Genomic DNA, 26,225 nt, shown 5'->3' on the forward strand with positions numbered 1-26,225 from the left:
TATTAATGTAGTTATATAAACAAGTTCACAGACAGAAACCATTGCTTTAACTGAGAATCCAGTGCTTTGAAGAAGCTTGAATAAAAATAGTATTACTTCATTCCATTTCTTAGAAATTTCCTACTATTATTGGCCTCCTTCTTTTCCTTTTTTTTTTGGGGGGGGGGGGTTGAGACAGGGTTTCTCTGTGTAGCTTTGCACCTTTCCTGGACCTTGCTCTGTAGACCAGGTTGGCCTTGAACTCACCAAGATCCGCCTGCCTCTGCCTCCCGAGTGCTGGGATTAAAGGCGTGTGCCAACACCACCTTTCTTCCTTTTCTTAAGAATTCCCCCTTTTTAGAGAGACACAGATACCACCTAGAACAAAAAAATACATGGAAAATAAAAGTTTGAACATTTTATTAATTATTGATATATTTATACAACGAACACATTCAAACTAACAAACATTCATTAACTTTGCTAGAATTTTCAAATTACCTAAAAGCAGGTTTTGAAATTTGCTTTTATTTATTTTTCCCTTTCATTTTTATTTTCTGTGTATGGGTGTTTGGTCTACACGTGTGTCTACATTCATGTTTTTAGATGCTTGCCTAGATGAGAGGTATTCTCATCCTTTCAAAAACACATGTATTTCTTTCCTACATTACAGATACTCCCAAACATCAAGGTAGTTTTTATAAAGACTTATATCAACTCAATTTCCTGAGTTACACATTTAAATTGCAATTTGTAATTTTTTGAGTTAAATTCCTTTATTCCCTGCTTGTATTCTACTAGGATATCAATTCTAGAGCTGGAAGAAGCCTCAGCACACCTCCAGCTGACACACTATGTGCTCACTGGGGTTGGTCCATATAAATCAGTGATTTCTGAGCTTGTAACTTAGAGCTGTTGCTATCATTCAGCTCTCAAGCTGGTGGAACACGTTTAAAGTGTATTAGATAAATTAATTCTACTTATAGTCACTGTATCACTTTATGTCCTTTGTCCTCCACCTTCATCAAGTTTGTATTGAAGAATCCAGGATAAACATTCAAATACTTCGTCTTTGGCACTCATCTCTCGTATTTTCCACCCACACACCTATATAACAGGACCCTGCTCTCAAGTCAACTCCAGTCAGCATAACTCAGGAAATGATACTTCTAAGAATGAAGATTTACTTTCTTCTGTTCTCTCACTCCCTAGTGAAACTCAAAGGAATGTAGGTTGTTGGGCAGTTTGCCCCTGTTCTCTACCATACTTTCAACATTAAGGGCCAAGATACCAGATGCCACACATATTTCTTGGACAGAACCAGGCACAGGGATTCTTCCCAGGGTGGCTCTGGCAGATAAATGTGTCAATCCAAGAGTCCAGATGCAGCCAGGAGCCCACAAAACACTCACTCCTGCCACTGTGTTTTCTTGGGAGACCTCAAAGACACAGGAGGATAACTCTGTAGCACAGAATTCTCAGGTGTACTTCCTACACTGGAAATGAATTCTCTAGAGAAGTTACTTCTGGCTCCTGCTGTTTGCCCTTTTGCCTGCCTGGAATGAGGCAATTCCCCAGTGAGCCTGGGTACACTGTGTCCTTGGTGCTTATAAAATGCATGGAGACTCACACATCCCTACAGACACAGAAACACAGCTGGTAGTTGGTCTGCAGTGCTTTGTGGCTCAGGAGAGGGGGCTGGTACTGAGGATGTCTGTCATTCCGTGGCTGCCTACTCAGTGACAGGATTTTCATTGCGTTGGTGAGATGGAAGTGCCAATCCTGAGGCAGAACAATATGTGGCTTTGTCAGCTCTAACTGAGAGATTCCTCAGTGGAGTCCTAGAAGGTAGTAATAGAGACAAACTTTCCTTCACTGAAAAAAAAACGCTATGGACCTAGGAAACTGGGGTAGAGCGGGAGGCAAGCTTCTGTCCAACTACCTCGTTTATAAAATTCTTCCAAGGACATTTTCTAGGGTTTTCCTTCTAGTCCTTAAGAGTAACTCGATCTCAAACACTGTCCATTATCTTTCCAAAATGTTTCTACAGTTATTGAATCTTTTCTACAGAAACCATCAACAGTGTCGTCTATCATATCGCCTACGTAGTTACCCTGAGCTATGAAACACTGCCCGTAATTAGATATTTTTATCCTTCCTCATCAATCAGCACTTCTAAATTCGGTTTGTGGCTTTCATGATTTCCCTTTGCTGAATATGGATAGGAGTAAAGAGAAAGTTTACAAGTAACTCAAGAAAAGACAGGCTCATATTTCTGATCAGAAGTTGCCTGGTAAGAAAACAGCACATTAGAGCACTAGTTAATGTGACAGTTTTCTCTCCTGCACTATGTTTGTGGTGACTAATGGCTTGGTTGAGTTCCGGGTCAGCTCAGAGAAAGGACATGCAGGGACTGTGAGGGGGTTAAGGGGCCATTGGCAAGTATACCCTCACTTTCTAAGCCCACTCTTCACAATGGTTTCCAAGGAGCACTTCAAAACCCTCAGATTCAGCTGGTATATTCCAACACTTTCTTCCACGATTATTATTTTAGAATAGTAAAATCTCTGTAAGTTTTCTCTCTATGCCTGCGAACACCAGGTTTTAAAACACAGTATCCGAGACTTTAATATAGCTGTCATTGTGAGCCTCTAGATGATAAAATATCACATATGAAAACTGTATATGATAAAATATCAGAACTTATCTAAAATTAATTTGGCTATAAAAAAAATTTGGAAATGGAGAAGGAAGGAGGGAGGAAAGATTAAAGCCTTGGCCATATTCCACATAATTTTTCTGATTAAGAAAAGTAACCATGCTCCTCAGACAGAATTTACCCTCAAATATTCCCTTAAACATATTTACCACTGAAATATCTAAAATGTAAGTTAAGTTGTAATCTACAAATAAAAGCAACAGTCTGACTGTTTAACATGTGCTATTCTCCTCCACTGTTGGTGGGATTGTAAACTTGTACAGCCATTTTGGAATTCAGTATGGTGACTTCTCAGAAAATTTGGAATCAATCTACCTCAAGAACCAATGATACCACTGTTGGGCATATGCCCGAGGGATGCTCAATCATACCACAAAGACACTTGCTCAACTATTTTCATAGCAGCATTATTCATAATATCTTAAACCTGGAAACAACCTAGATGCCCCTCAACCAAAAAAAATATGGTATGTTTACACAATGGAGTATTACTCAGCTGTAAAAAAAAAAAAAAAAAAAAAAAACCACAAAAACATCCTGAGCGAGGTATCCCAGAAAGACAAACACGGTATGTACTCACTCATAAGTGAATAGCAGATATAAAGCAAAGGATAATCAAGCTACAATGCACAGCCCCAGAAAAACTAGGTAACAAGGAGGTCTCTAAGAGAGATGCATGGATCGTCCTGGGAAGGGGAAATAGATGAGATCTCATGGATAATGTGGGGCACGGGGGCACAGTAGGTAAAAGGCATGGGGAATGGGAACATGAGGGATCGGGACGGTCGAGTTAGGGGAAGGATGGAGAAGGAGAGGAAATAAAGTGATATATGAACTGAGGGCCCATTGTGGGGTTAGGGACAAACCTGGTGCCAGGAAAACTCCCAAGAATCCACAGGATGACCCCAGCTAAGACTCCTAGCAATAGTGGAGAGGGTGCCTGAACTGGCCTACTCTCCCCTGTAATCAGATTGGTCACTACCCTAATTGTCATCAAAGAATCTTCACCCAGCAACTGGTAGGAGCAGATGTAGAGATCCATAGCCAAGCACTGGGTTGAGCTCCAGGAGTCCCGTTGAAGAAAGAGAGGAGGGATTAGATAAGCAAGGGGAGCCAAGATCATGAAGGGGAAATCCACAAAGACAGCTGACCTGAGCTCAACGGAGCTCACAGACTCTAGACTGACAGCTAGGGAGCCTGCATGAGACCAAACTAGCCCCCCCATGTGGGTGACTGTGTAGCTTGATCTGATTGTGGGGCCCCTAGCAGTGGGACCAGGATCTGACCCTGGTGCATGAGCTAGCTTTTTGGGACCTATTCCCTATGGTGGGATGCATCGCTCACCCTTGATGCAGAGGGGAGAAGCTTGATCCTGCCTCAATTTGATATGCCATGCTTTGTTGATGCCCATGGGAGACCTTACCCCTTCAGAGTACTGGACAGTGGGGTAGAAAGGAGGTGGTGGGAGGGAACAGGAGGAAAGAAGGGAGAAGAAACTGTGGTTGGTATGTAAAATAAATTTAAAAATAATAATAGCAAAAGTTTAAAGTAAATAAATAAATAAAATGTGCTGTTCACTAAACTAACAGCTGTTAATACAATTGTATCTTTCCAGGTATGGTGATGCACACCTTTAGTCCCAATCTCAGGAGGCAGAGGCGGGTGGAGCTCTGAATTAGAAGCCATCCTGGTCTACATAGAGAGTTCCAGGATAATCAGGGCTACAAAGAGAAACCCTGTCTTGAAAAACAAACAAAGTCGCATATAAGTATTTCTTGTAATTAAGTCTACTGTAATAATGACTCTTCCTGAGAACAAAATACTATGCACATCGTTTTTAATGTATAAAATAAAACTATTTGTGAAATACTGGTCATCTGTCCCTGTTTCCTTGAGCTGAAAACATGTACTTTCCACAGATACTTTTAGAGCCTCCTATTTTTGGATAAGAAAGAGGCTCAGGAAAGCAATGTTTTCCCCATGCAGGCAGTCTATAAACTGAGCCAGCATGGACACCTAACCTTGGAATCCATGGGCCAAAAACAAGGAAGTCCCCTGCACCAAGTCCCACTTTTAGGTTCGATAATAATTATGTCAGACAGGCAACAGTTGTATGCTTTCAGATTAAGTAGCTTAGGCAGCTGTGCTTCCAACATTTCACAGTGGCATTTTAAATAATGCTCTTGAATAAACACCTTCACTTTCTTAACTATTAGATCTTAGGTTGAGTTTTGACCTCTTTGAGATGTTCTAACCACTTGGAAAAGCCAGCTATAGCAAACATTTGTAAAATACTTATGAGCACTAGACACAAAACTACTTTGATTACAAGTTTGTATTCTATTTAATGACTGTACACTAATCTCTATATTTTTATATTTCCAACAGTGTGGTGGTTCAAATAGGAATGACCCCCATAGACTCATGTGTTTGAATACTTGGTCCATAGGGAGTGGTACTATTTGGAAGTGTGGTCTTGTTGGAGGAAGTGTACCACTAGGGGGTGGGCTGTGAGATCTCAGAAGCTCAAGCCAATTCTTTTCCTGCTGCCTGCAGATCCATGTGTAAAACTCTCAGCTACCTCTCCAGCACCATGTCTATCTGCACACTGCCATGTTTCTTGCCATGATGATAATGGATTAGACCCCTAAATTGTAAGCCATCCCCAATTAAATGTTTTCTTTCATAAGAGTTGCTGAGGTCATGATGTCTCTTCAAAGCAACAGAAACTAAGACAAACAGCTATCAGAATAAATTTTAATTTAATCAGTTACTCACTTCTGGAGTAAGAGCTGCAAACTACCCTATTCTTACCTATGTGAAAAGCACAAGTTTTTTTTGACACCTTTCCCATTTACTGAAAACTTTTTTGCATTTGTATGGATGGTTGGTATGATATGTGTATATGTGTCTTCACATGTGTGTAAGAGTGTATGTGTGCCCATGTATTTGGAGGCCTGAAGTTGACATTGGCTGTTATCCTTGGCAGATTTCTGTTTGTTTTGTTTTTTTTTTTTAATTGATGCAACCTGAGCCCAGAGTTAATGGATCCCCAGCTATTCTTGCCAAACAACTTGGCCTCTACTTCCCAGTTCTCAGACTATGGGAGACTTCCAATGCTGCCTGGATTTTTTTACCTGGGTCCCGGGGATCCAAACTCAGGTCCTCATTCTTTAATGGAAATATTTTATCCACTGAGTCATCTCCCAAGCCTGGAACACTTTTTGTACTACTAAAGGTTCCAAAAAAATCCTTCCCTGTGGGTAAACCTGACAAATAGCAAATTCCAAAATTCAGGTTCATCAAAGTACTGACACATGAAGTGTTACTAACCAGAGAAGTCAATGGAAAGAGAGTAGTTCTGATGGACAGTAAGAGCAGAGAAGTCAATGAAAGAGAGTAGTTCTGCAGGACTGTAAGACATGGAGAAGTCAATGGAAAGAGAGTAGTTCTGCAGGACTGTAAGACACGGAGAAGTCAATGGAAAGAGAGTAGTTCTGCAAGACTGTAAGACACGGAGAAGTCAATGGAAAGAGAGTAGTTCTGCAGGACTGTAAGATACAGAGAAGTCAATGGAAAGAGAGTAGTTCTGTAGGACTGTAAGACACAGAGAAGTCAATGGAAAGAGAGTAGTTCTGCAGGACAGTAAGACACAGAGAAGTCAATGGAAAGAGAGTAGTTCTGCAGGACAGTAAGACACGGAGAAGTCAATGGAAAGAGAGTAGTTCTGCAGGACAGTAAGACACAGAGAAGTCAATGGAAAGAGAGTAGTTCTGCAAGACTGTAAGACACAGAGAAGCAAGTGTAGGTGAAGGGAAGAGCCCACAGTAAAGTGAAGAAGCTGAAAGACAGAGAGAGATGGAGCTCAGGATACCCAACAGACTTCCTCATCATTTGCAAGCCAAGAGTAAGCACAGCCAGGTGTCCTTAATGAGGTGACACATATTTAGGAAGGAACCAAAGCATTTCCTCACCAAGGTCAAATCTTATCTCAAAAAAAAAAAAAGTAATTCTATTTCACTTTTCTCACCACAGAAAAAAGCATGTGGCTTGAAAAAAGATGTGAATGCTTAGAAATACTACAGATGTGTCAGACATTATTATTATAATATTAACCAAATAAAATTAATTGATGTTATTGGTTGCTTTAGAAAAATCAACCACAAAAATAAAATTACATGTATTAATCTAGAAATGTGGACATTGACACAAATTAGTAAGTCCAAAGTTAATGAGTATATTATTTCATCAAGTATTAACACAGAAATCTTCCTAGATGTGAGGCACAAGGAGAAGAACGGTTAAAGCAAGCTCAGAGTCCAGTGCTTTTCCATTCTCCTTCAAATAACTACTTTATCCCACCTCACCCTCCCTTCCTCCTCTCTTCCTTCTTTCAGTATTCCAATATGACAGAGAGAATCTAACTTTCTTTTCCTATTGTCATGACAAAGTACCCTAAAAGACAAATCAAGAGAGAAAAGTTTCTTTCAATTTGCATTGCAAGGGTCCACTTCAATTGGAGCTTGAAGTGGACAGCTACATTACACCAAGCTCAGAAAGCCAAGAGCAATGGATGTTTGTGCTCAGCTCACCTTTTCTTTCTATTACAGTGTAGGATTGAAAGCCAAGGAATGGTGACACCTCCTTTTAGGAGTCTTCCAACTGCAGTTAACCTAATCAAGAAGATGGCTCCCAGGTGTGCTGAGAAGTGTCCCTCCTGAGTGACTCTACACTGTGTCACCACACAGAGCCTCACACATGCTAGAAATGCACTCAAGCCACACTCTTCGCCTTCAAAAGAAGATTCTGGTATTTTTCAGCATGACCAAGCATGAGTCTTTATTTCCAACAGTTTCACTGGTGGAATAATTTTTACACAATCATAGTACATTTTTAAATACTCCTGTCTCCAACTTTAAACCTCCTTCTTTTCCATCTGTACAACTTTATCTCCTTTATCTTCATGAACAATTTAGTGCCCAGTGTTTACACATTTTCATAATTAATTTCAATATTTTTAAGATAAATACCCAAACTTTATATTTAAAAAAAAAAAAAAAAAAAACTTCATTTGCCTGTCACTGTCACTGAAGGCACAAGAATGGCAAAGAATAAGGACACAAGCCTACCTTCTGAGTCCCCAGCAAAATGGATATCCCACCACTATATTGCGATGTGCTAAGCACCCAACATCATCATCTGGAATCAATAGAATCTGGAGATGTGACACATGAACCCCACTCTCAAGTATTAACAGAGAAACGAAGGGATCAAGGAGAAGGAAAGGAATTCTTTGCTGAGGGAAGGACACTTGCTAAGGCAAGAAACCATAAAAAATTCCAAAGGTCACAGTACAGCTGTCACTCTCAGTGAGGTAATGCGAGGATCTAGGAAAACAGCACTTCCATGCCCTGCTTGGGGCTGCCCTGCATGGGGCTGCCCCGCAGGCAAAGGAGAGCACACACAGATGCAAGGAAGAGGCTGCGAACTGGGAGCCCGTAGAACTTACTTTATGAAAGAAACAATTTTGGGTAAATAGTCTACCAGAGAAAGAAAAGAAACAATGGTGCCACAGCAACAACACAGACAACAGTAACAACAACAAACACCACTGGGAATCCAGAATAGGGTAACAGCAAGAATAAAATAAACACATTCATTAGCGCAGCTAAAGTGGACTCAATCGACTCCAGGAGCAGTGGGCAGAGGAGACAGGTAAATGGCATCAAAAGAGGCTAACTCTCCCGAAGTTTTTAATCTGAGACACTGGCTGCACTGTGAGATTGTTAGCCAAAACAATAGCAGCTGCTAAGAGAAATGGCACAGCCTCCTAGGGAGCTAGAAATGGGTTCCTTGTAGACACAGTGAATTTGAAATGGTTCTAGAGTATAACTGGAGATGTATCAGCAGCAGCCCAAACCTTCACCCACGTGCTGACTGATACACAGAGTAGACACTGGACAAACCTGGGATGAATGGCACGCTACAGGAGATATCACACAAACATATGCCAATGACCAATTACACAAGAAAATATCCTGGGCCTAAGGAGATGGCTCACACTTTTTGCAGAGGACCATTCAGTTCCCTCCCAGCACCAATGCCAAGTAGAACTTCAGTTCCTGAATATTCAACACCTTTTTTTTTTTTTTTTTTTTTTGGTTTTTCGAGACAGGGTTTCTCTGTGTAGCTTTGCGACTTTCATAGAACTCACTTGGTAGCCCAGGCTGGCCTCGGACTCACAGAGATCCACCTGGCTCTGCCTCTCAAGTGGTGGGATCAAAGGCGTACACCCGGCCCAACACCTTTTTCTGACCTCCACGGGCACCAGACACACAAATAGTGCACATACATACATGCAGGCAAAATAAACATACACATAAATGAAATCTAAGAAAAAGTTTAAAGAAAGAAAACAAAATGGATCAAGCAGATAATCAGTGGTCCCTAAATCAGTCCTCAACATAAAGACCAATGAAGAAGGCAAAGATGAAAAAGAGAATTAAAACTGAGGTTAGACTTACACAAAGACCTTGGGATACACAGGCTCTAAAATAGGATGTGTCTATCATCCCTCCCCTCAGAGCTGGGGAACCTGTGGAAGAGGAGGTGAAGAGTGTAAGAGCCAGGGGATGGAGGGCTTCAGGAGAACAACCCTCAGAATCAGCAGAGCAGAGCTCATAGGGACTCACAGAGACTAAAGCAGCATGCTTACAGCCTGCATCAGGGTCTACATCAGGTCCTCTGCACATATATCCTGTCTTCCAGATTAGTATTTTTATGGGAGTCCTGAGTATGTCTCCGATTCTTGTGCCTTCCCTTGGGGCTCATTTCCTTCTATTAGTTTGTCTTGTCCAGCTTTGATGTGGCAATTTTTGTTCTCTCTTACTTTATTTTATTTTGTTATGTTTTGTTGCAGCCTCTTAGAATTCTGCTTTGTTTTCTAATGAGAGAAAAGGAGTGGATCCAGATGGGAGAAAAGGCGCAGATGAACCAGGAGGAGTAGAGCGAGGGGAACTGTCATTAGGCTATATTGTAGGAGGAAAGATCTTATGTTTAATAAAAGGTGGGGAAGAGAACTGAGGTTAGAAACTCACTCCAAAAATGGATATTTGAAAATATAATGTTACATGTAAGATTATAAAAGTGGTAAAACTTTTAGACTCTTCATGTTTGAGCATGCTGAACAGTCCTGATTTGTAAAACATTTATTAGTGCCAAACACTAGACAGGTTATAGTATTAACATTCAATTAAGCCAGGTCTGGGGATATAGATCACTAATTTCCACTACTTGGGATAATTAGAAGTTCAAAGCCAGCATGAACAGCTTGGAGACTCTTTCTCAAACTCAAAGTAAAGATGTGGGGGGGAGGGATGCTGGGATATGGTTCATAGTAGACAGCTTGCTATTCAATTGTCAGGAATGCAAAAACCAAACCAAATGAATTATTTAGCTTATACTAAATACAACTCACTTGATAACACTCTGGCTTCTGCAATAATTAAAAAAAAATACTAATAGGAGATAATCTTAATGATTAAAAGTCAAGTTAAAATTAGGAGGAAATCAAAGTACCCTAAATAAAAAGTCAGTCATCTAAAGGGTAAATGTAACACTCCTATCCAAACAAAAAATAATCCCATAAATGGAATAAAGTTCACATATTATGAAATGAAACATATCTAAGAGAGAAAATCTGCCACAATCTTAGTCACTAAACCAAAGCAAATTTACTCTTGGATCTTCTTAATTATATATGCACACACAGAGGGAGAAGATTAAATACGACGAAGCATTTTCCATGAACTGTACTGGATAATTACTAGAGAACACCCTGTACTGGGAGTAGAGATGTTATGCCTAAGTCCAACAGGAAGCTCAGTCGCTGGTAGCCAGGACTGCCAGGAGGAAAGTCAGCAAAGGGTGGCAATGCATAGCTTGTTGGTATGGTTCCAAGTAGTTCAGATAAGGAAAAACTTATTTAAAAGTATATGATAATAGGACCCTGATCACAAACCTTAGGTATGTCAAGACAAACAGCATCAATGCAATATCCCAATTACTGATTCACTAACATGGATAAACCTCATTATTTAGCTCCCAAATTCAATTCTCTAGGAATCTCCTGGTTCACCTGGACAAGAGGTATTTTCTCTCTGAAAAGGTCATTAAAAAACTTTTTTTTTGCTCTTTCAATAAACATCTCTCTTTAACTCATCTACTACTCAACTACATTCACTAACTGTATTTCAATAACTCTCAAAAGAGCACATTAATTTTAAAATGTTGCTTTGTTGTGTTTTTTTCCTCTCACACTTCAATTAACTGGTCAGAAAGTAGAAACACACACATGAACACTCAAAATGGCCAGTAAGGACAGACGGCCTAGCCCTAGGCTCCAAGTACTTCTAAGGCTGAGGTGGGAGGATCCCAGCCTGACATTGACACCCTCTCTCAGAAAACCAGTCAAAGATGACCCAAAGAAGGCTCAATGGGTCCAGCCAGCAGAACACGTTTTCCAGGTGCAAGGAAGCCACCTCTTTTGGACTGCACTTTCCTTATTGCTTAAAACAGCGGTTCTCAACCTCCCCAACACTGTGACCCTTTAATGCAATTCCTCATGTATCCTGGCCCCAAACCACAAATCATTTCATTGCTACTTCATAACTGCAGTTTTGCTACTGTTATGAATCGTAATGTAAATACTTGATATAAAGGATATACTATATGTGACTCCAATGGTGTCATGACCCACAGGTTGAGAAACATTGACTTAGACGCATGTTCTAAAGTGCTTCATTGACCAATATGGTAGCCAGGAGCCAGCATTTCTATTTAGCTTCTGAAATTAGCAAATTCTAAATTGAGATATTCTGTGTATAAAATATAGAAATGATTTCAGAGACATCTTTTTATGAAAAACAGGAAGACAAATGCTTTATCTGTAGTTCATATTTTATTGCATATTTAAATAACTTTTTGAAGAAACTGGCCTAAATAAAATACTGTTGAAATAAATTTCAGTTATTTCTCCATTTTTCTTTATTATGGCTCCTGGAACTTTTAAAATGTATGTATCTGGGGGCTAAAGAGACAGTCTGGGGTGAAGAACACTTGTTCTAACACAGCACCAGATTTCTGTTGCCAGCACGCACAGCAGTTAGTTCACAACCGCCACTCACTCCAGTTCCAGAGGATCAGCTCTCCTCTTCTGACCTCCACATGAACCCACAGGCACCTATATCTATCTGCACATGCAGTACACACACACACACACACACACACACACACACACACACACACACACAAAATCATTGTTGATTGTATGTCTCCTGTTTTTCTGCTGGTCAGATAGATTGAAATGCAATACTTGTGCAGTTCATCCCATCTCTGATTCTTGGTATACTCAATGGTCTTAACTGAAACATTTACAGAATACCTGCTACTTTTATAATCCCAATACTAAATTATTCATTTCCTGCTTATTGCTACATACATACTTGTTATATAAGTTTTTCATATAGAGTGAAAGATAACTCTAACAGAAAAACCATTTTAAAAGTACTAAAAATATGCAAGCACATGCAGAGCATTTGGCATGAAGTCTGGAAATAAAGCACAGGTTCATTATGCAATCTACTATGCTCAGACCCTCACGAGGAAGGATTTGTCAAATTATTTCTTTATTTATTCTAACTTATTCACCTGATATTATTAAAACTTAAGTACCTTGGATCTTTTTTAAGTCCCAGTAGTGTTTTTAAAACTATTGACTATAGATCTTGAAAAAATCAAGTAACATCAAATAAAGACACTGAAATTCTATGGCCATCCAAGAGTACCCTAACCTTAAGATGGAGACACACTGCCATATACAAAAGTCCAAAACACAAGGATCAGAATACACTATCCTAAAATATGCTCCTTTGGCAAAATAAGGTTATTTTGACCTCAAGGCAGTGAGTTCCAGAGGATAGAAATATTCCTTGCCTTCTCCATTTCCACCCCAAATGAGGCAAAAATCACCTCTTGTTAAAATAACATACACTTACTATTATAATATACATACACTTTATTGTTACTAGTAAATATGTTAGCTTTCCCACACTGATCAAAAAGCAATTCTTACTGTATACACACACACAATGCACACATGAAATGCATACACACATAAACACACGCACACATGCCCATCTGTCCCCAGGTCTAACCATGTCAAGTGTTCATTTGCAAGTAAAATTACAAGCACTGGTTAAATGTGTACATTTTTTTTCACCAGTCAATCTGTCTTTTGTTGTTTTAATTCAGTTCTCAACTATAGAGCTTAAAAGGGTGAAGTTTCTACTCATTTACAGAAGTAAGAAATGAACATACAGCAATCGAACGGTGGAAGTACAGAAGAATTCTAAACCATTAAAATCTCTTTAATGGAATATCCATTCAGTGAACTAGCACCGAGCAATAAACAGAACTAAGCTATAACTATAAATAACATCATTGAACTCTAAAATAATAACATAGTGAAAACTCTGGAGCAGCCTGTAAAATCAATTCCTTCCGTTCAGTCCACCTCTGTGTGCCAGCTCATCTGTAGTGACAGAAAGAGTTGGTGGTCCCTGAAGAAGGTAAGGAAGCAAGAAAGAAATATAAAGGGTCATAGGGAAATGTCTTAGATTAACAAATATGTTAAACAGCCCCATACCTCCTTAAGCAAACTTAAAGTCTAAACTCCTGAGTTAAAGAGATATTCACCAGCCAGACGGCGGTGGCGCACGCCTTTAATCCCAGCACTCGGGAGGCAGAGCCAGGTGGATCTCTGTGAGTTCGAGGCCAGTCTGGTCTCCAGAGTGAAATCCAGGACAGGCACCAAAACTACACAGAGAACCCTGTCTCGCAAAGAGACACTCACCAAATGTAATGGAGCTGTCAGAGAGCAGCGGAGGCTCAGAGGATCTGCCCTGTTATCTCATATCAGCTACAAGACAGAACAAAAAATGCTTCCTGACTTAGCCTGATCCAATCTATACTCAGCAAGCGATACAAGCAGCATTGCAATGCTGTACATATATGTACATGTATCTATACATGTTAGATGTATGTACATGTCCCTGTGTATGCATATCTGAGTGGGTGAGCTGCATGGACCTGTAGAAGCTAGAAGTGTACCTGAGGTGTTTTCCTTTATATTTGAGGTCTCTCACTGAACTTGAAGAGTTCATTGCCTTGCCTAAGCCAGCTGGATAATAATCTCCAGGAAGCCTCCTATCTCTACTTCCTCTATCCTGGACTGGACATATGGCCCTTCTCTTGTCATTAACATGAGTGCTGGGGATTCCCAACCCAACTTTGATTCTTATACTTAAAGGGCAGGCAGTCCATCAGCTGAGCCATCCCTACACACACACACATACACACACACACACACACACACACACACACACAAACACCCTGATGTTATACTTTTCTAAATTGGCACAGGATGACTATGCTCAATACTCCCATGAAAACTGTGAACATGGTAGAGAAGGAGAAGGGGGACAAGGCAACACTCTACTAAGCTCTACACACACACACACACACACACACACACAACCAATCAATCAATCAATCAATCAAACTACCTCTGCACTCATATCCGTTACCCTTAAAAAGAAGTTACAAAAAAATAAAACAATTATGAACAGCCAATATAGCCTTTAAAGGGTAATCAATAAAAGAAATGATCTATCTACGTACTCAAAATTACCGAAAGTAAATATTCAACACAACCTAACTGGCTTTTTGCTTAAAATGACGTGGGTGCATAGGTATTTAGTTTATTGTGTGTGCTTTTCATCTTTTTTACAAATGTTTGTTTTCTCATTTTTCCTTCCTGTGTTTATTTAGAATATCTGGATGTAAAATGATTTTATAAGAGTAAGAAAAATAAAGATAAGAATTCCCTAAACCCAACATGTCTAACTACCATAAGCAAAATGATAGACAGGAAAGAAAGTGTACAAATGATAGTCTCGTTCTCTTTTGTTTAGCTGGTTTTTCTTCACCCAGATGGTCAGAACTGGAAGAATGGTTTTTCCATGTCTAAATCATCAAATGTAATTTCAACACCCAAATGAGAGCTTTGGTTATTTGATTACATATGATTACACTGCCTTTTTAATCTTCTTCTTTTTTTTTTTTCTGAAAAGGGGAACTTTCAAAAGGGGAAAAGACTATGACAAAGATTAAGCCGCAAAACACACATGGAACATAGTTTCTAAATCAATGCAATTGTGCTAGGTGTGGTAGTGTGCCTCTATATGATCTCAGCACCACAGAGGTGGAGGCAAGGGAATCAGGAGCTCAAGGCCAGCTGAGGCTACATTAGACCCTGTCTCCAGAAACACAAAGTTAATTAATAAAACAAACTGTGTTGTTTTAATCAGACATGAAAATCATCATACTTACATTAACATTTTTCTTCTTCATTGAATGTTTCACTATTTTTAAGGCTTAAAAAAATAATTTAAGAAAATTATTTTTTTATAAAACACTAAAAAAAAAAAAAACTAAACTAAAGTTCTATCTTCAAAAAAGCAAGGACCCTAGATATACAGTAACCAGTGAACACTTAAAACAATTGGCCTTGGGCCAGAGATAAAATAGCCTTCCTCAAATAGCAGTCTCCCTTTCTTAACAAGCATCATATTACCACAATAACGTTTAGACTACCCAGCATCCTCCTCCGTGACCTCTCCCCTTCACTGGGCCAGCCTCTTATTCTGGTTCTAATCAGTTCTCTTTCTTATGGGTTAAGGAATACATCATCTCTTTCCCCAAAACTCATGAGAAATCCAAATCCTTAGTACCTGACAATATGACTCTATTTGGATAGTTTCTTTAAAGAAATAAGTAAGGTTAAATGGGGTAATTGGTGGTCTTCATCTAATGAGACTGGGCATCCTCTTAAGAAGAAATTAGGTCAACACATACATAGAAGGAAGACCGTGAAAAAAATTCAGAGAGAAGTCCTACAAGGCAAGGAGACAGGAACCAGCCAACCAAATGCCACACTTGTTGATGGCTGCCCCTGGAAACCAAGGCTGTCACTCCCTGTCGCCTCAGCCACATCCCTTGTAGTTCTCCAGCTCTTGAGTCAACTACAGCAGACTGGGAATGGGATGCCATTTAATGCACACCCAAAACTATGTGGCTTTGGAAGCAACCAATGGGTAGAAGCCAGAAGAGTTTTGAAGCACCTGACAGAAAGCCTGGATTGTCTTGAAGGGGCTGCTGGTAAAAGGGGAGGGGAAGCAACTGGATGACTTCCCTGAGGTCCCAGATGGAAACGCAAGGCAAACCTCAGTCTGTATTCCCATGCTTCCTAGCACTTTTGCTTCATCGCCCAAACATCCCCCCTTGACATAAAACTTCAATTCTACTCTAGAAAGGTAAAAACTGAGATCCCCTCTAGTCCCTGCTGCCCACCTTCTTCTCAGCCATTTCTACGCCCATTTCTTAATGAAAAACCACTAACTTACATTAACAGTGGCATCAGCAACAAAACTGCATCACTTCATCATGTGCAGAGACCTAAGACCTATCGGCTGCTTTTTTATGAATCTCAAGACCACATGTAAGAGCTTCTATTCTCCCCTGTGATCAGTAAAGGCGTCAAGCTTCCAGAACACTGTCTTGTATTTCCAGAACCCCCTACAACCCTGGCAATGCCTGAACCAATGCAACAAGTCTCCTAAGCTACCTACTGCATCTAACTATTGTCTACTAACTACCTAAGACATTGAGGGCAAGTGGTTAATGAGCACTGATTTCTCCTGGCTGCCTTTCCTCCCATGGAGCCCCACTAAAATTGTCTAATTATAATAGTTTTGCCACAGTGAATAGAGTTTCTCAATTTTGTGTAAATAACTCTTCAGTACACAATGCTTAAATTTACAAGAGAAAATCCCTTTCTTATCAGCAAAGGGATGCTTGAAACAAAGTAACTATACCCAGTGAAATTCTACCTAAGGCCAAACGTCTATTTTACCCACGAAAGTGGGGCATATATAATCTTTTCCCGTGCACTATCCAGCAATCCTGAATTCACTGAGAACTCTTTCTTCATTATTGAGTGTAGATCTTTCACTGGCAGATGGGGTAAACACCATATTTGGAGGCATATCCAGTCCAGTATGTCATCTTTGCCTCAGAATATTTGATGAAATTCAGAGTATGTTGGTCATATTATGAATGTAAAAAGTGCAGCCAATCTGCAAGTCAACTCCACTTAAATCTTTGATGACAGACTTGTGATGTATTCTGCAGAAAAATCTTTCTCTAACTCAGGAGGTTACCTTCCCAGCAACTCACTGCATGTTGCTCAGCAGCTTCTAAATCCCCTAATCTTACCTTCAAACCATGTGTCCAAACTTTCATTGGCAAACCAGTTTGCCTACCTTATTAGTTCAATGGTGAAAGTGCCAACCAGCACTGAATCAATGCAAATTTGCGTTTTTAAAATTTTCTCTCTAGTAACCTCCCAACCTGCAGAGAAGTATGCTGTACAGACAGCCTTTACTCCCTCATGGTGTGCCCCCTTTAAAAAGCATTAAAGTGAAAGGACACATCTAAGGACTCAGTAGATCATTATCTGTGTACCTGGAATTTGGAGCACCCTAAAACCAAACGTGACTCCCTCCCATAGCCACCACCAGGGTTTCTGTGGCAAAAGAAAAACGTGGTAAGAGAAGAAAGAAAACCAGAAGAAACTAGATGAAACACCAGTAGAATCCAAGAAAGAAAGAACATTATGAAAGACAGTGCAATACGAGCTATTATCTGTATGTTGAGAAAACGTCCCATCAATTTTTGCTTATTTTTAACAATGAGGTGAGGAAGAGACATTAAGACAAGTTACAGGGCATCCCAAATTAGCTTTACTCTATCAAGGGTCACGCAGCCCAGGTGCACTTATCCAAAACTTTGTATTATAAGTTCGAATCAAGGACGTTCACATTTTATTAGGGTTTTTAATGAGCCTCTAAAACCATAATATACTAAATTGATTAATTCGATCGTTATACAATCTTCACTGTCCTTAAACAAATTCTACACATAAAACCTCCCAAACTCGGAGACCCAATCCCCTCTATTCCCAGATGACGCATTTTATAAAGGGCATCATCCTAAATGAAAGTCTATGGACACACAAAGGTGACATTGACAGCACAGCTGTCCTACAACACCGGATGAGGTGGCCTGCGCTCAGTTCTCAGACACATCCCCTCAGGGCACTGGGGAGGAAGAAAAAAAAAACCACGGAGAGGGATTTTCCCTCTAGCTGATGAAGTCACCGTCCTCATATCTGATGCTAGAAGGAAACCCCAGCCTCCTCCTGCAGGCCTGCAAGCCCGCGGCGTCCTCCCAGCACAGAGCAGCCCCCTCGCGTCCGCAGCTGCTGCTGCTGCTGCCGCCGCCCCCTCCTGCTCCCCCGCCGCCGGTGACCCGGGAAGGAACTGCCTAGCCCCCGAGCCCCCCGAGAATGCCAGCCCAAAGCGCACCATCGTGTCCCGCGCAGCACCGCTCCCACACAAAGCGTCTCCCGCACGCCCCCTCCCAGCTACCAGGCCCCGACCCTCCCGCATTCCCCTGCACCGCCCAGGCCCGCGCAGAGCAACAGGCGAGCAAGCCCCGGCGCAGGCCGCGGGAAGAGCCCGGCGGGGAGCGCGCAGCCGGGGAAACTTCCAGAGTCCCGGGGGGCTGTGCTCGCTCGGGCGGGGCAGCAGCTTACCCGGCTCGGCGGCCCGCCCGGACACTCCCGGGCTGGCCAGAGCGCTGGCACCCCTCTCCGCTGAAGTCCCGGCCCTGGCAGCTCCGGCTGGGCGCGCACGTTCACGCGTGGCCGGGGAACCGGAGCCCGCGGCCGGCCAGGCTCGCTGCGCGCCGACCAGGCTCCCGGAGGCCGCGGGACTGCGGGAAGCCGTGACGCCGGCGGGGCGCGCTGGCCAATCAGGGGCGCGGCCGGGATGGAACGACCGACCGGCGCCCCGGCCTGCCGGCCCGCGTGGATGACGGACAGCGCGAAGGCGGCGGCAGGGTGTAGGGCAGGCTCCTAAATGTGACTTCCCAAGGAAATGGGTTTTCGTTTGTTTGGTTTTTAGTGGAAGTATTTTCCAAATATTGCGCGGGAAATAGTTGCTCTAAAATGTTGCTCATATTTTATCAAAAACTTGAATTCGGTTGAGAAGGAAATTCTTGTGTTTTATGCTCCGCGTCTCCTAGACTATTGCACTCTAGCACTAGTTGCAGTTTCTCAGTTCCTTCTGAGGACCGTCCTCTGCGTTAGTGACCCGTTGGGAAACTCGGTGGCCAAGGGAAGCCCTTTCTTGAGAAGTTACTCAGCACATCAAGATGCCTTCTTAGCCTGGTGAGCCAATTAAAAGGAAAAACAAAACAAAACAGTAAACATGGGGAAGGGCTCGGAATTGTCTGCAGCTGGGAAGAGTGCATGCTCCTTTCTGTTTTGTGCCTTTTTCTACTGTCTTTCTTCTGTTGATCTCAGTTCTGGAGTCCCACAGTCCATCCCCAACCCCACCACCTTCGATTTCTCTCTCTCTCTCTCTCTCTCTCTCTCTCTCTCTCTCTCTCTCTCTCTCACATCTAATATTAGAGTGGATAATTTAAAACTCAGAATTTAAAATATTTACAAGAATGGTATATAACACTGAATAAAAGTATACTATTTTTTCTTTGTCAGATTTGTAATTTTGTCTTGTCAACTAAAAATCAATTTGCATTTCTCTAACATTTACTAAATATTGAAGGAGAAAGCAGCACATAAAATACACAAAGCTCTGGAATGAAACTGGTGTCTTTCGATGGGTATTTTTGCCTGCTGATGGGAGTTGGTTAAACATATAGCCCAAGCCCTCAGTTCCTTTGGTTCCACAAACTTGAATCAACATAGATTTTCCCAGCAGGAAAATACAAACTCTACCTTGATATCTTCAGAGTCCATGGATATGAATCAACTGTAGGATTTTGAAGGTGAAAATGTAGTTCAGATGAGGGGAAGTTCATCCTATCTTCTCTCTCTCATCCCACGTTTGACTAGGAAAGAGAAGCAGGAGAGGATTTCTCCACAGTTCTGTCTCCACCAGGCTTGTTCTTCATCAGAGCCTTGGAAGAGACCCTAACTTCTGGGCCCTGTCACTGCACTTCAGAGTTTGAAGTAAAATCTAACAAAGTGAAGACAGACCAGCACAAAGGAGATCAGAAAGAGCTGTCAAACTGTGAGGTAGCTTGGTCTTGTAGAATATTAGTTTAAGGTGTTACTTTTGCTTATGCTGTGGAACATTTGTTTAATGATGCAAAGATGTGTTGCATTCTTTTATGTTGCATTTGTTTAACTCTGTGAAGCTGTGTTACTTTGCCTGCCTAAAACATCTGATGGTCTAATACAGAGCTGAAGAGCCAGTAGCAAAGCAGGAGAAAGGATAGGCAGGCCTGGCAGGCAGAGAGACTGAACAGAAAAAGAAAAAGAGAGAAAAGAGAAGGAGCAAGAGAACAAGGAGAGGAGGACATGAGGGGCCAGCCACCCAGCCACACAGCCAGCCACAGAGTAAGAGGGAAAGTAAGATATGCCAAAGAAAAGGGGAAAAGCCCAGAGGCAAAAGGTAGATGGGATAATTTAAGTCCAGGGAAGCTGGCTAGAAACAAGCCAAGGTAGGCTGGGCATTCATAAAAAAGAATGTCTCTGTATGCATTTTTTGGGAGCTGGGTGGTAGGCCCCCCAAACAGTCAAAGAACAACAACAACAAAAAAATAACTAGAAAGAGAAAACAAACAAAAATAACTACAGCTTGGTTTGCCTAATGCACACTATTAATGATTCCTTATATTTTATATTGGATATAGAATCAGGGATCTGAAAGCAAAAAGAAACATTACAGTACGCACATTTCTGTCACAGCCCCAATGAGGCATTTTCCACAGCCATCCACTTTTCTTAGACCCAAACAATGCTTAAGCTGTTCTTATTTTTAAAAGAAATAATCTTTAATTTTTGGCGATGCATACATTATATTTCGATAATATTCACTCCACATTCTACCCCCTGAATCTTTCCAGATCCTCTCCCACACTCTCCTGACTTTGCATCCTCTTTTAACATTTTTTAATATCCTATAAAATCCAATTTATGCTATGCATATACTGCTGGGTGTGGGACCGTGCCAGGGAGCATGTTTGACCTACCTGGGGCCACATGTTTAAATGAAACTGACTCTCCTTCCCCAAGAAACCATCAGCTGTAAATAGTGCTTCAGCTAGAGGTATGGGTTCATGATTCCTTTCCCCTTCCATGGTGGACTATTGTCTAGCTTGATCTTGTGAAGGTAACCACAGCCACCGTGAGTTCACGAGTGCAGTTCAGTTGTGCTGCCTAGGTTTATAACAACTCGGCAATAGCTTGAGTCTTTTTAGAAAAAAGGAACCTCCACTGAGAAAATGTCCTTACTCCAACATGTGTGGTGCTATCCCTAAGCTGGTGGTACTGGGTGCTATAAAAATAAGCAGGCTGAGCAAACCACAAGGAACTGGCCAGTAAGCAGCACTCCTTCACAGCCTCTCCATTTGTTCTTGTCTCCATGTTCCTGTCCTGTTTGAGTTCCTGACATGGCTTCCCTCAATTGGCTATGACACAGGATATGGAAGCCAAATAAACCTTTTCTCCCCAAATTGCTCTTGGTCACAGTGTTTTAACACAGCAGTAGAAACCCTAACTAAGGCATGTATCATGTCAAGAAGACTGCTTTACTTTGGTCCTCCTTGACCTCCAGCTCTTACAATCTTTCCATGCCCACTCCTGTAATGGTTCCTCAGCCTTGGGGAAGTGAGTATGATATAGAAGTCCTATTTGTGGAGAAGTACACAAATTGTGGAGATAGACCCTTACCTCCTATCCTTTTAAAATTTGTGAGTTTTTGCTTTAACCACCATACACTGCATGAAGAAACTGAAATATGGTAAGGTCTTAGAGCTATACTGGTCTATCTATGAGTAGAGAGATATAGATGTAGAGATCATTTTAATACTATGTCCATTCAGCAGAGTATTAGTAGCAGGTTCCTCCCTGGGGCTTGTGAGTTTCCCAACAATTGGTTCTTGGCAGATTTACAAGATGAGGCATGAGGAGCAGGAATTAAACCCAATCAGAAAGCAGTTGGTTACCCACATAACATTCATGCCACTATTACACACTTGACATCATGTCATGCTGATGATTATTGTAGCTAACAGGGTTCACAACTAGGTAAGTCCATTGCTGACATTTTCCCCTCACCAGCAGCCTGCAAAGCACCTCCAATACTATAAAATCTGATTAGCAATGCAAAGAGCAATGACAGAATCCTGTCTTATGTTGGTACTTTCTGGAATACTTCTGACCAACAACTCCATGGAAGCATCACATATCTGACTTTTTATTTGTCAGCTTGTGGCTTCTGGAAGGAGCATTATTCCCTGTGTGGGGTAACTCCAACTAAATTCTAACTATAACTAAACGCATATACACATACTAAGTGATGGGAACTAATCTCCAGTTTCCTTTAAGAGTTTAATTGGACATATGTCTTATAACTAGATTCCCAAGCAACTTTTAAAACATCTTTAGTGTTAGTTATCCCATTGCTCACCACTCCAATTCCTACCCTGCCACCCCTCTCCTCACTGAAACCTCTATCTCCATTATTCTCCTTTTCCTCTTCATATTACCTGCCTTTTGCTACCATCTCTTAAGATATTTATTCCCCACTTCACCAAAGACTTGTGTAGAAGTTGCTTTTCTGTTGCTTAGATAAAAGTACCATGACCAATGCAACTTAAAGAAGAGAGACTTTCTGTTGGCTTATAGTTCCAGAGGGATAAGAGTTCACCATCATGGCAGGGAGGCATCGCAGAAGGCAGCCATACATGACAGCTTAAGCAAGAAGCTTATACCTCATATCTTCAATTGTAAACACACACACACACACACACACACACACACACACACACACACACAGAGAGAGAGAGAGAGAGAGAGAGAGAGAGAGAGAGAGAGAGAGAGAGAGGCGGGAATTAGAAGTAGGGCCAGGCTACAAAATCTCAAAGCCCACATCCAGTGATGTATTCTCTTCAGCAAAGTTACACCTCTGAAGCCTCTTCAAGCAGTACCACCACCTGGGGACCAAGTGGAACGAATACCCAAGCCTCTGGTGGACATTTCGTCATTCAAACCACTATAGTCCCTCTCTAGTTTCCTGGTTTCACAGATGCTTCAACTTAAACTCACAGATTCAACATTAGGATCTACATGTGAATGAGAACATGTGGCTTTTGTTTTTCTGGGTCTAGGTTATCTCATTCAATAAAATGTCTTCCAGTTCCATCCATTAACCGGTAAACTTTATAATTTCATTTTTTCTTTATGATTAAATAAGATTCTAAATGTGTATAGGTACCAAAATTTCATTATCCCTCCGTCAGCTGGTGGATATTATAAATAGAGCAGCAATGAACGTGAATGAGCAAATGTCTCTTTCTATAAAGAGCTGAAAATCGAAACATCAAGAAAACAAGGCAATTTAAAAGTGGGATGAGGAACTGAACAGAGGGTTCACAGAAGAAATACAAATGGCTGAGAAAAATGTTTACAATTGTTCGCAATCCTTAGCTGTTAATTAAAACTACTTTGAAACTTCACCTTACCTTGGTCAGAAAGGCTAAGATTAAAAAACAAAACAAAACAAAATACCGCAAATGCAGATGAGAGGGGGGAGGGGGTGCAGAACTCTTGTACTCTGTTGATGAGGGTACAAACTAGTGTGTCTACTATAGACATCAGTGTGGCAGTTAGTTCTTCAATAGCTGAAGAAGGTGGAGAGATTTCTCAGTGGTTAGGACCATTTTTTGTTCTTGAAGGAGCCCCAGATTCAATTCCCATCATCCATATTTGCAGCTGCCTGTAACGGTCTGATGTCTTTGACCTATACAGTTATCTACACTCCTGTGCACAGACCCACATGTGCACAAACACACACTTAAAACTAATTTGATATCAATAGATTTTTAAAATTAGAACCTGATGCACATTGTGACCCAGGTACACCAATCTCATGCAGGTTGCCAAGAGACTCTATTTTGTGCCATTTTTATATGAAAAAGTTTTTGGTGACTTCTTTACTAGATTAAATTATCTGATAGTATAATTGATCAAATACAAACATAAGCTAAGCATTCTACATTACTGGCTACTCTTTAATTCATAAACAGGTGAAATGTTCACTCCTGTCAGCTGAGCAGGCACATCCCTGAGATCAAACTTCTGCTCCACTGAAAATCAGAGGTCTCTTTTAGGAGCTTCCCAAATACAGCCTTCATTTGGCTGTCCCAGCAGTGGTTAGCCACATGCAGGTAGGTGTTTCTGCAAGACTCTGAGGTTAGTATAGTCTAGTTACCAAAGCCATTCCTCAGGGCCATGTGATTTAGGGGGTTCCAGTTGTGGAACACCGGACTATTCCCATTATCTTTCCCCAGCATGATTCCTACTAGCAATACTGTTTAAATGTAAACTAGATGGCATTCCTTAGGCTTCCTCTGCCTAAGGGTAGCTAATGTCCAACACATGTGCAGTTCTAGTTTATTATAGTTGGCAGAAATATTTTTAAGCCTCATCTATTGGCTGACTGATTTTACAGTTTCGACTGGTTTCTAGTTTCTCAGAGAAAATAGATAATTCATTTAAAAATAAAACATATTATAAGACCCCTTTTCTTTCCATTTGAAATAGACAAGATTGGAAAAGGGGAGATGGAGATGAAAGAGGAGACTGGATGTACAAGCTGTATAAGCATCGAGGAGAAAGCCATTAAGGGGGAGAAAATGTATCAGAGAATCCCAAGTATGAGAAAAATGTAAAATGTATTTCTTTTGAGAAGGTGCAATCTGTCTTTCTTCATATAACAAAGTTTTTATAGCAGGATGGAGGCTCTGAAACCAACAGTGTGCCTGATTGTGTGCCAGTCCTCTGAGGAAAGAAAAGGCATTAGGAGGCCATGACCTTCTGACCTTAAATCCGAATGCTTTAAGGTCCACATCATTCTGGAGAGGAAGGGCATTCTAAAGCATTGGAATGAGGTTTGTTTTTAGGAGATACATAAACACTATTCCAGAATCCCCATCTCAGTTTATGCCAGAGACCATAACATCTCAGAATCTATCTACACAAAACATTTCTCCCCTGCTATTTATGCTTTGAGGTCATAAGTCCTTTATCCCCAAGAAACATAAGCAGTAACATAGCAAAAAGGGACTGTTTTGTAGTATAGTATTTTTTAGGTAAAAGTTCTCCTTTGGCAAGAAGTACAGGACTGGGGCTGGAGAGACAGATCAATGGTTAATAGCTCTGGATGCTCTTTAGAGAACTGGTATTTGATTTCCAGCACCCACATGATGATTTACAAACCTTGCCAATGCCATCTTCTGCCCTCCTCAGATACTAGCCTGCAAGTGGTACACAGACATACCTGCAGGCAAAACACCCATACACATAAAAATAAGTAAATAATAAATAAGAGAGTGAAAATATGTTCAGAAAGTATATGCTTTTTAAAAGTACAACCTCTTGGATGTTTATGTGCATGTGTGTACATATGTGTATGTGGTATGGGTTCATATGCGCGCGTGTGCGTGCGTGCGTGTGTGTGTGTGTGTGTGTGTGTGTGTGTGTGTGTGTGTGTCTGAGAGAGAGAGAGAGAGAGAGAGAGAGAGAGAGAGAGAGAGAGAGAGAGAGAGAGTTTGAATGTGTATAGAAGCTGTCAGTGCCTTTCTGGAGTGCTTTCCACCATATAAATTGGGGCAGAGTCTCTCACTTGAACACAGAACTTGCTGCTTCACGTCTTTGCCCCTCAGATGCTGGGATGACAGGTGGGCAACGGCCAGGAGCCATCCCCAGCGATGGAAAGGTCCCAGCAAAGTTTGTAAGGAGTTATCAGGGGAAGGAGGTGAGCCAGAGATGATGGTTAGGAGAAACTGGCAGTCTGACTGACTAGCAGCCATAGTGCTCTCTATTTATGCAGAATTTAGTAAGCAGGAATACATTCATGATGTTTCCAAACATAGATCATATCATTTTTGCTTTTGGACATGTGTTTCACTGCTTTTTGCTCATCTTCCAGTCATTATTAATAAACTATGAAGGAACGAACAGAGTTATCATTTCCAATCATTTTCCCTCAGGTTTTGACATTTTTAAGAATCTAGAGGCATATGACAGCCTGTTTTCAGGCTCTTGTGGCTACAAAGACATTAGACCAAAACAAAAATCTTCAAGCGAGCCCAGGCATATTTTCACACCCCAAACAGTATATTATTAACTCTTAATGGTCAGAGTGCCCAATAAAAATCCTCAGGCTAAAGCTGCTGCAGTTATTATTCAAATTCTGGCATAATGCAATGTTTATACCTTTATACAATGTGTCTATACATCTAATCCTGGTATCCT

At 41.2% G+C, this 26,225-nt stretch overlaps 2 protein-coding genes across 14 annotated transcripts in view; both read right to left on the bottom strand.

Moving 5' to 3' along the window:
* Positions 1–277, bottom strand: part of Mpdz (multiple PDZ domain crumbs cell polarity complex component) — a 144,916-nt gene extending 144,639 nt beyond the window's left edge. For all 13 annotated transcript variants that reach the window (XM_036179661.1, XM_036179665.1, XM_036179662.1 and 10 more), the window contains exon 1: positions 247–277. The gene's annotated coding sequence lies outside the window, so the exon portion shown is untranslated. The remainder of the gene's footprint in view (positions 1–246) is intronic.
* Positions 272–25,780, bottom strand: LOC118577911. Its single transcript, XM_036178559.1, has 4 exons — positions 25,594–25,780; positions 23,432–23,445; positions 18,474–18,882; positions 272–357 (listed from the first exon to the last, which is right to left on the bottom strand). The coding sequence occupies exons 1-4, from the start codon at positions 25,778–25,780 to the stop codon at positions 320–322; spliced, it is 648 nt and encodes a 215-aa protein (XP_036034452.1). The 3' UTR covers positions 272–319.
* Between the last annotated feature and the right edge of the window lie 445 nt (positions 25,781–26,225).

This window comes from Onychomys torridus, chromosome 2 (genome assembly GCF_903995425.1).
Source record: "Onychomys torridus chromosome 2, mOncTor1.1, whole genome shotgun sequence".
Taxonomy (NCBI): domain Eukaryota; kingdom Metazoa; phylum Chordata; class Mammalia; order Rodentia; family Cricetidae; genus Onychomys; species Onychomys torridus.

Excerpts from the sequence above, each read along its gene's own strand:
- LOC118577911 (XM_036178559.1), bottom strand. The coding sequence starts at position 25,780 with ATGGCTGCTAGTCAGTCAGACTGCCAGTTTCTCCTAACCATCATCTCT. Across the intron at positions 358-18,473 it reads CGGGCGGGCCGCCGAGCCGG|GTGGTATCTGTGTCTCTCTA; the intron begins GTAAGCTGCTGC and ends TTTTTGTTCTAG.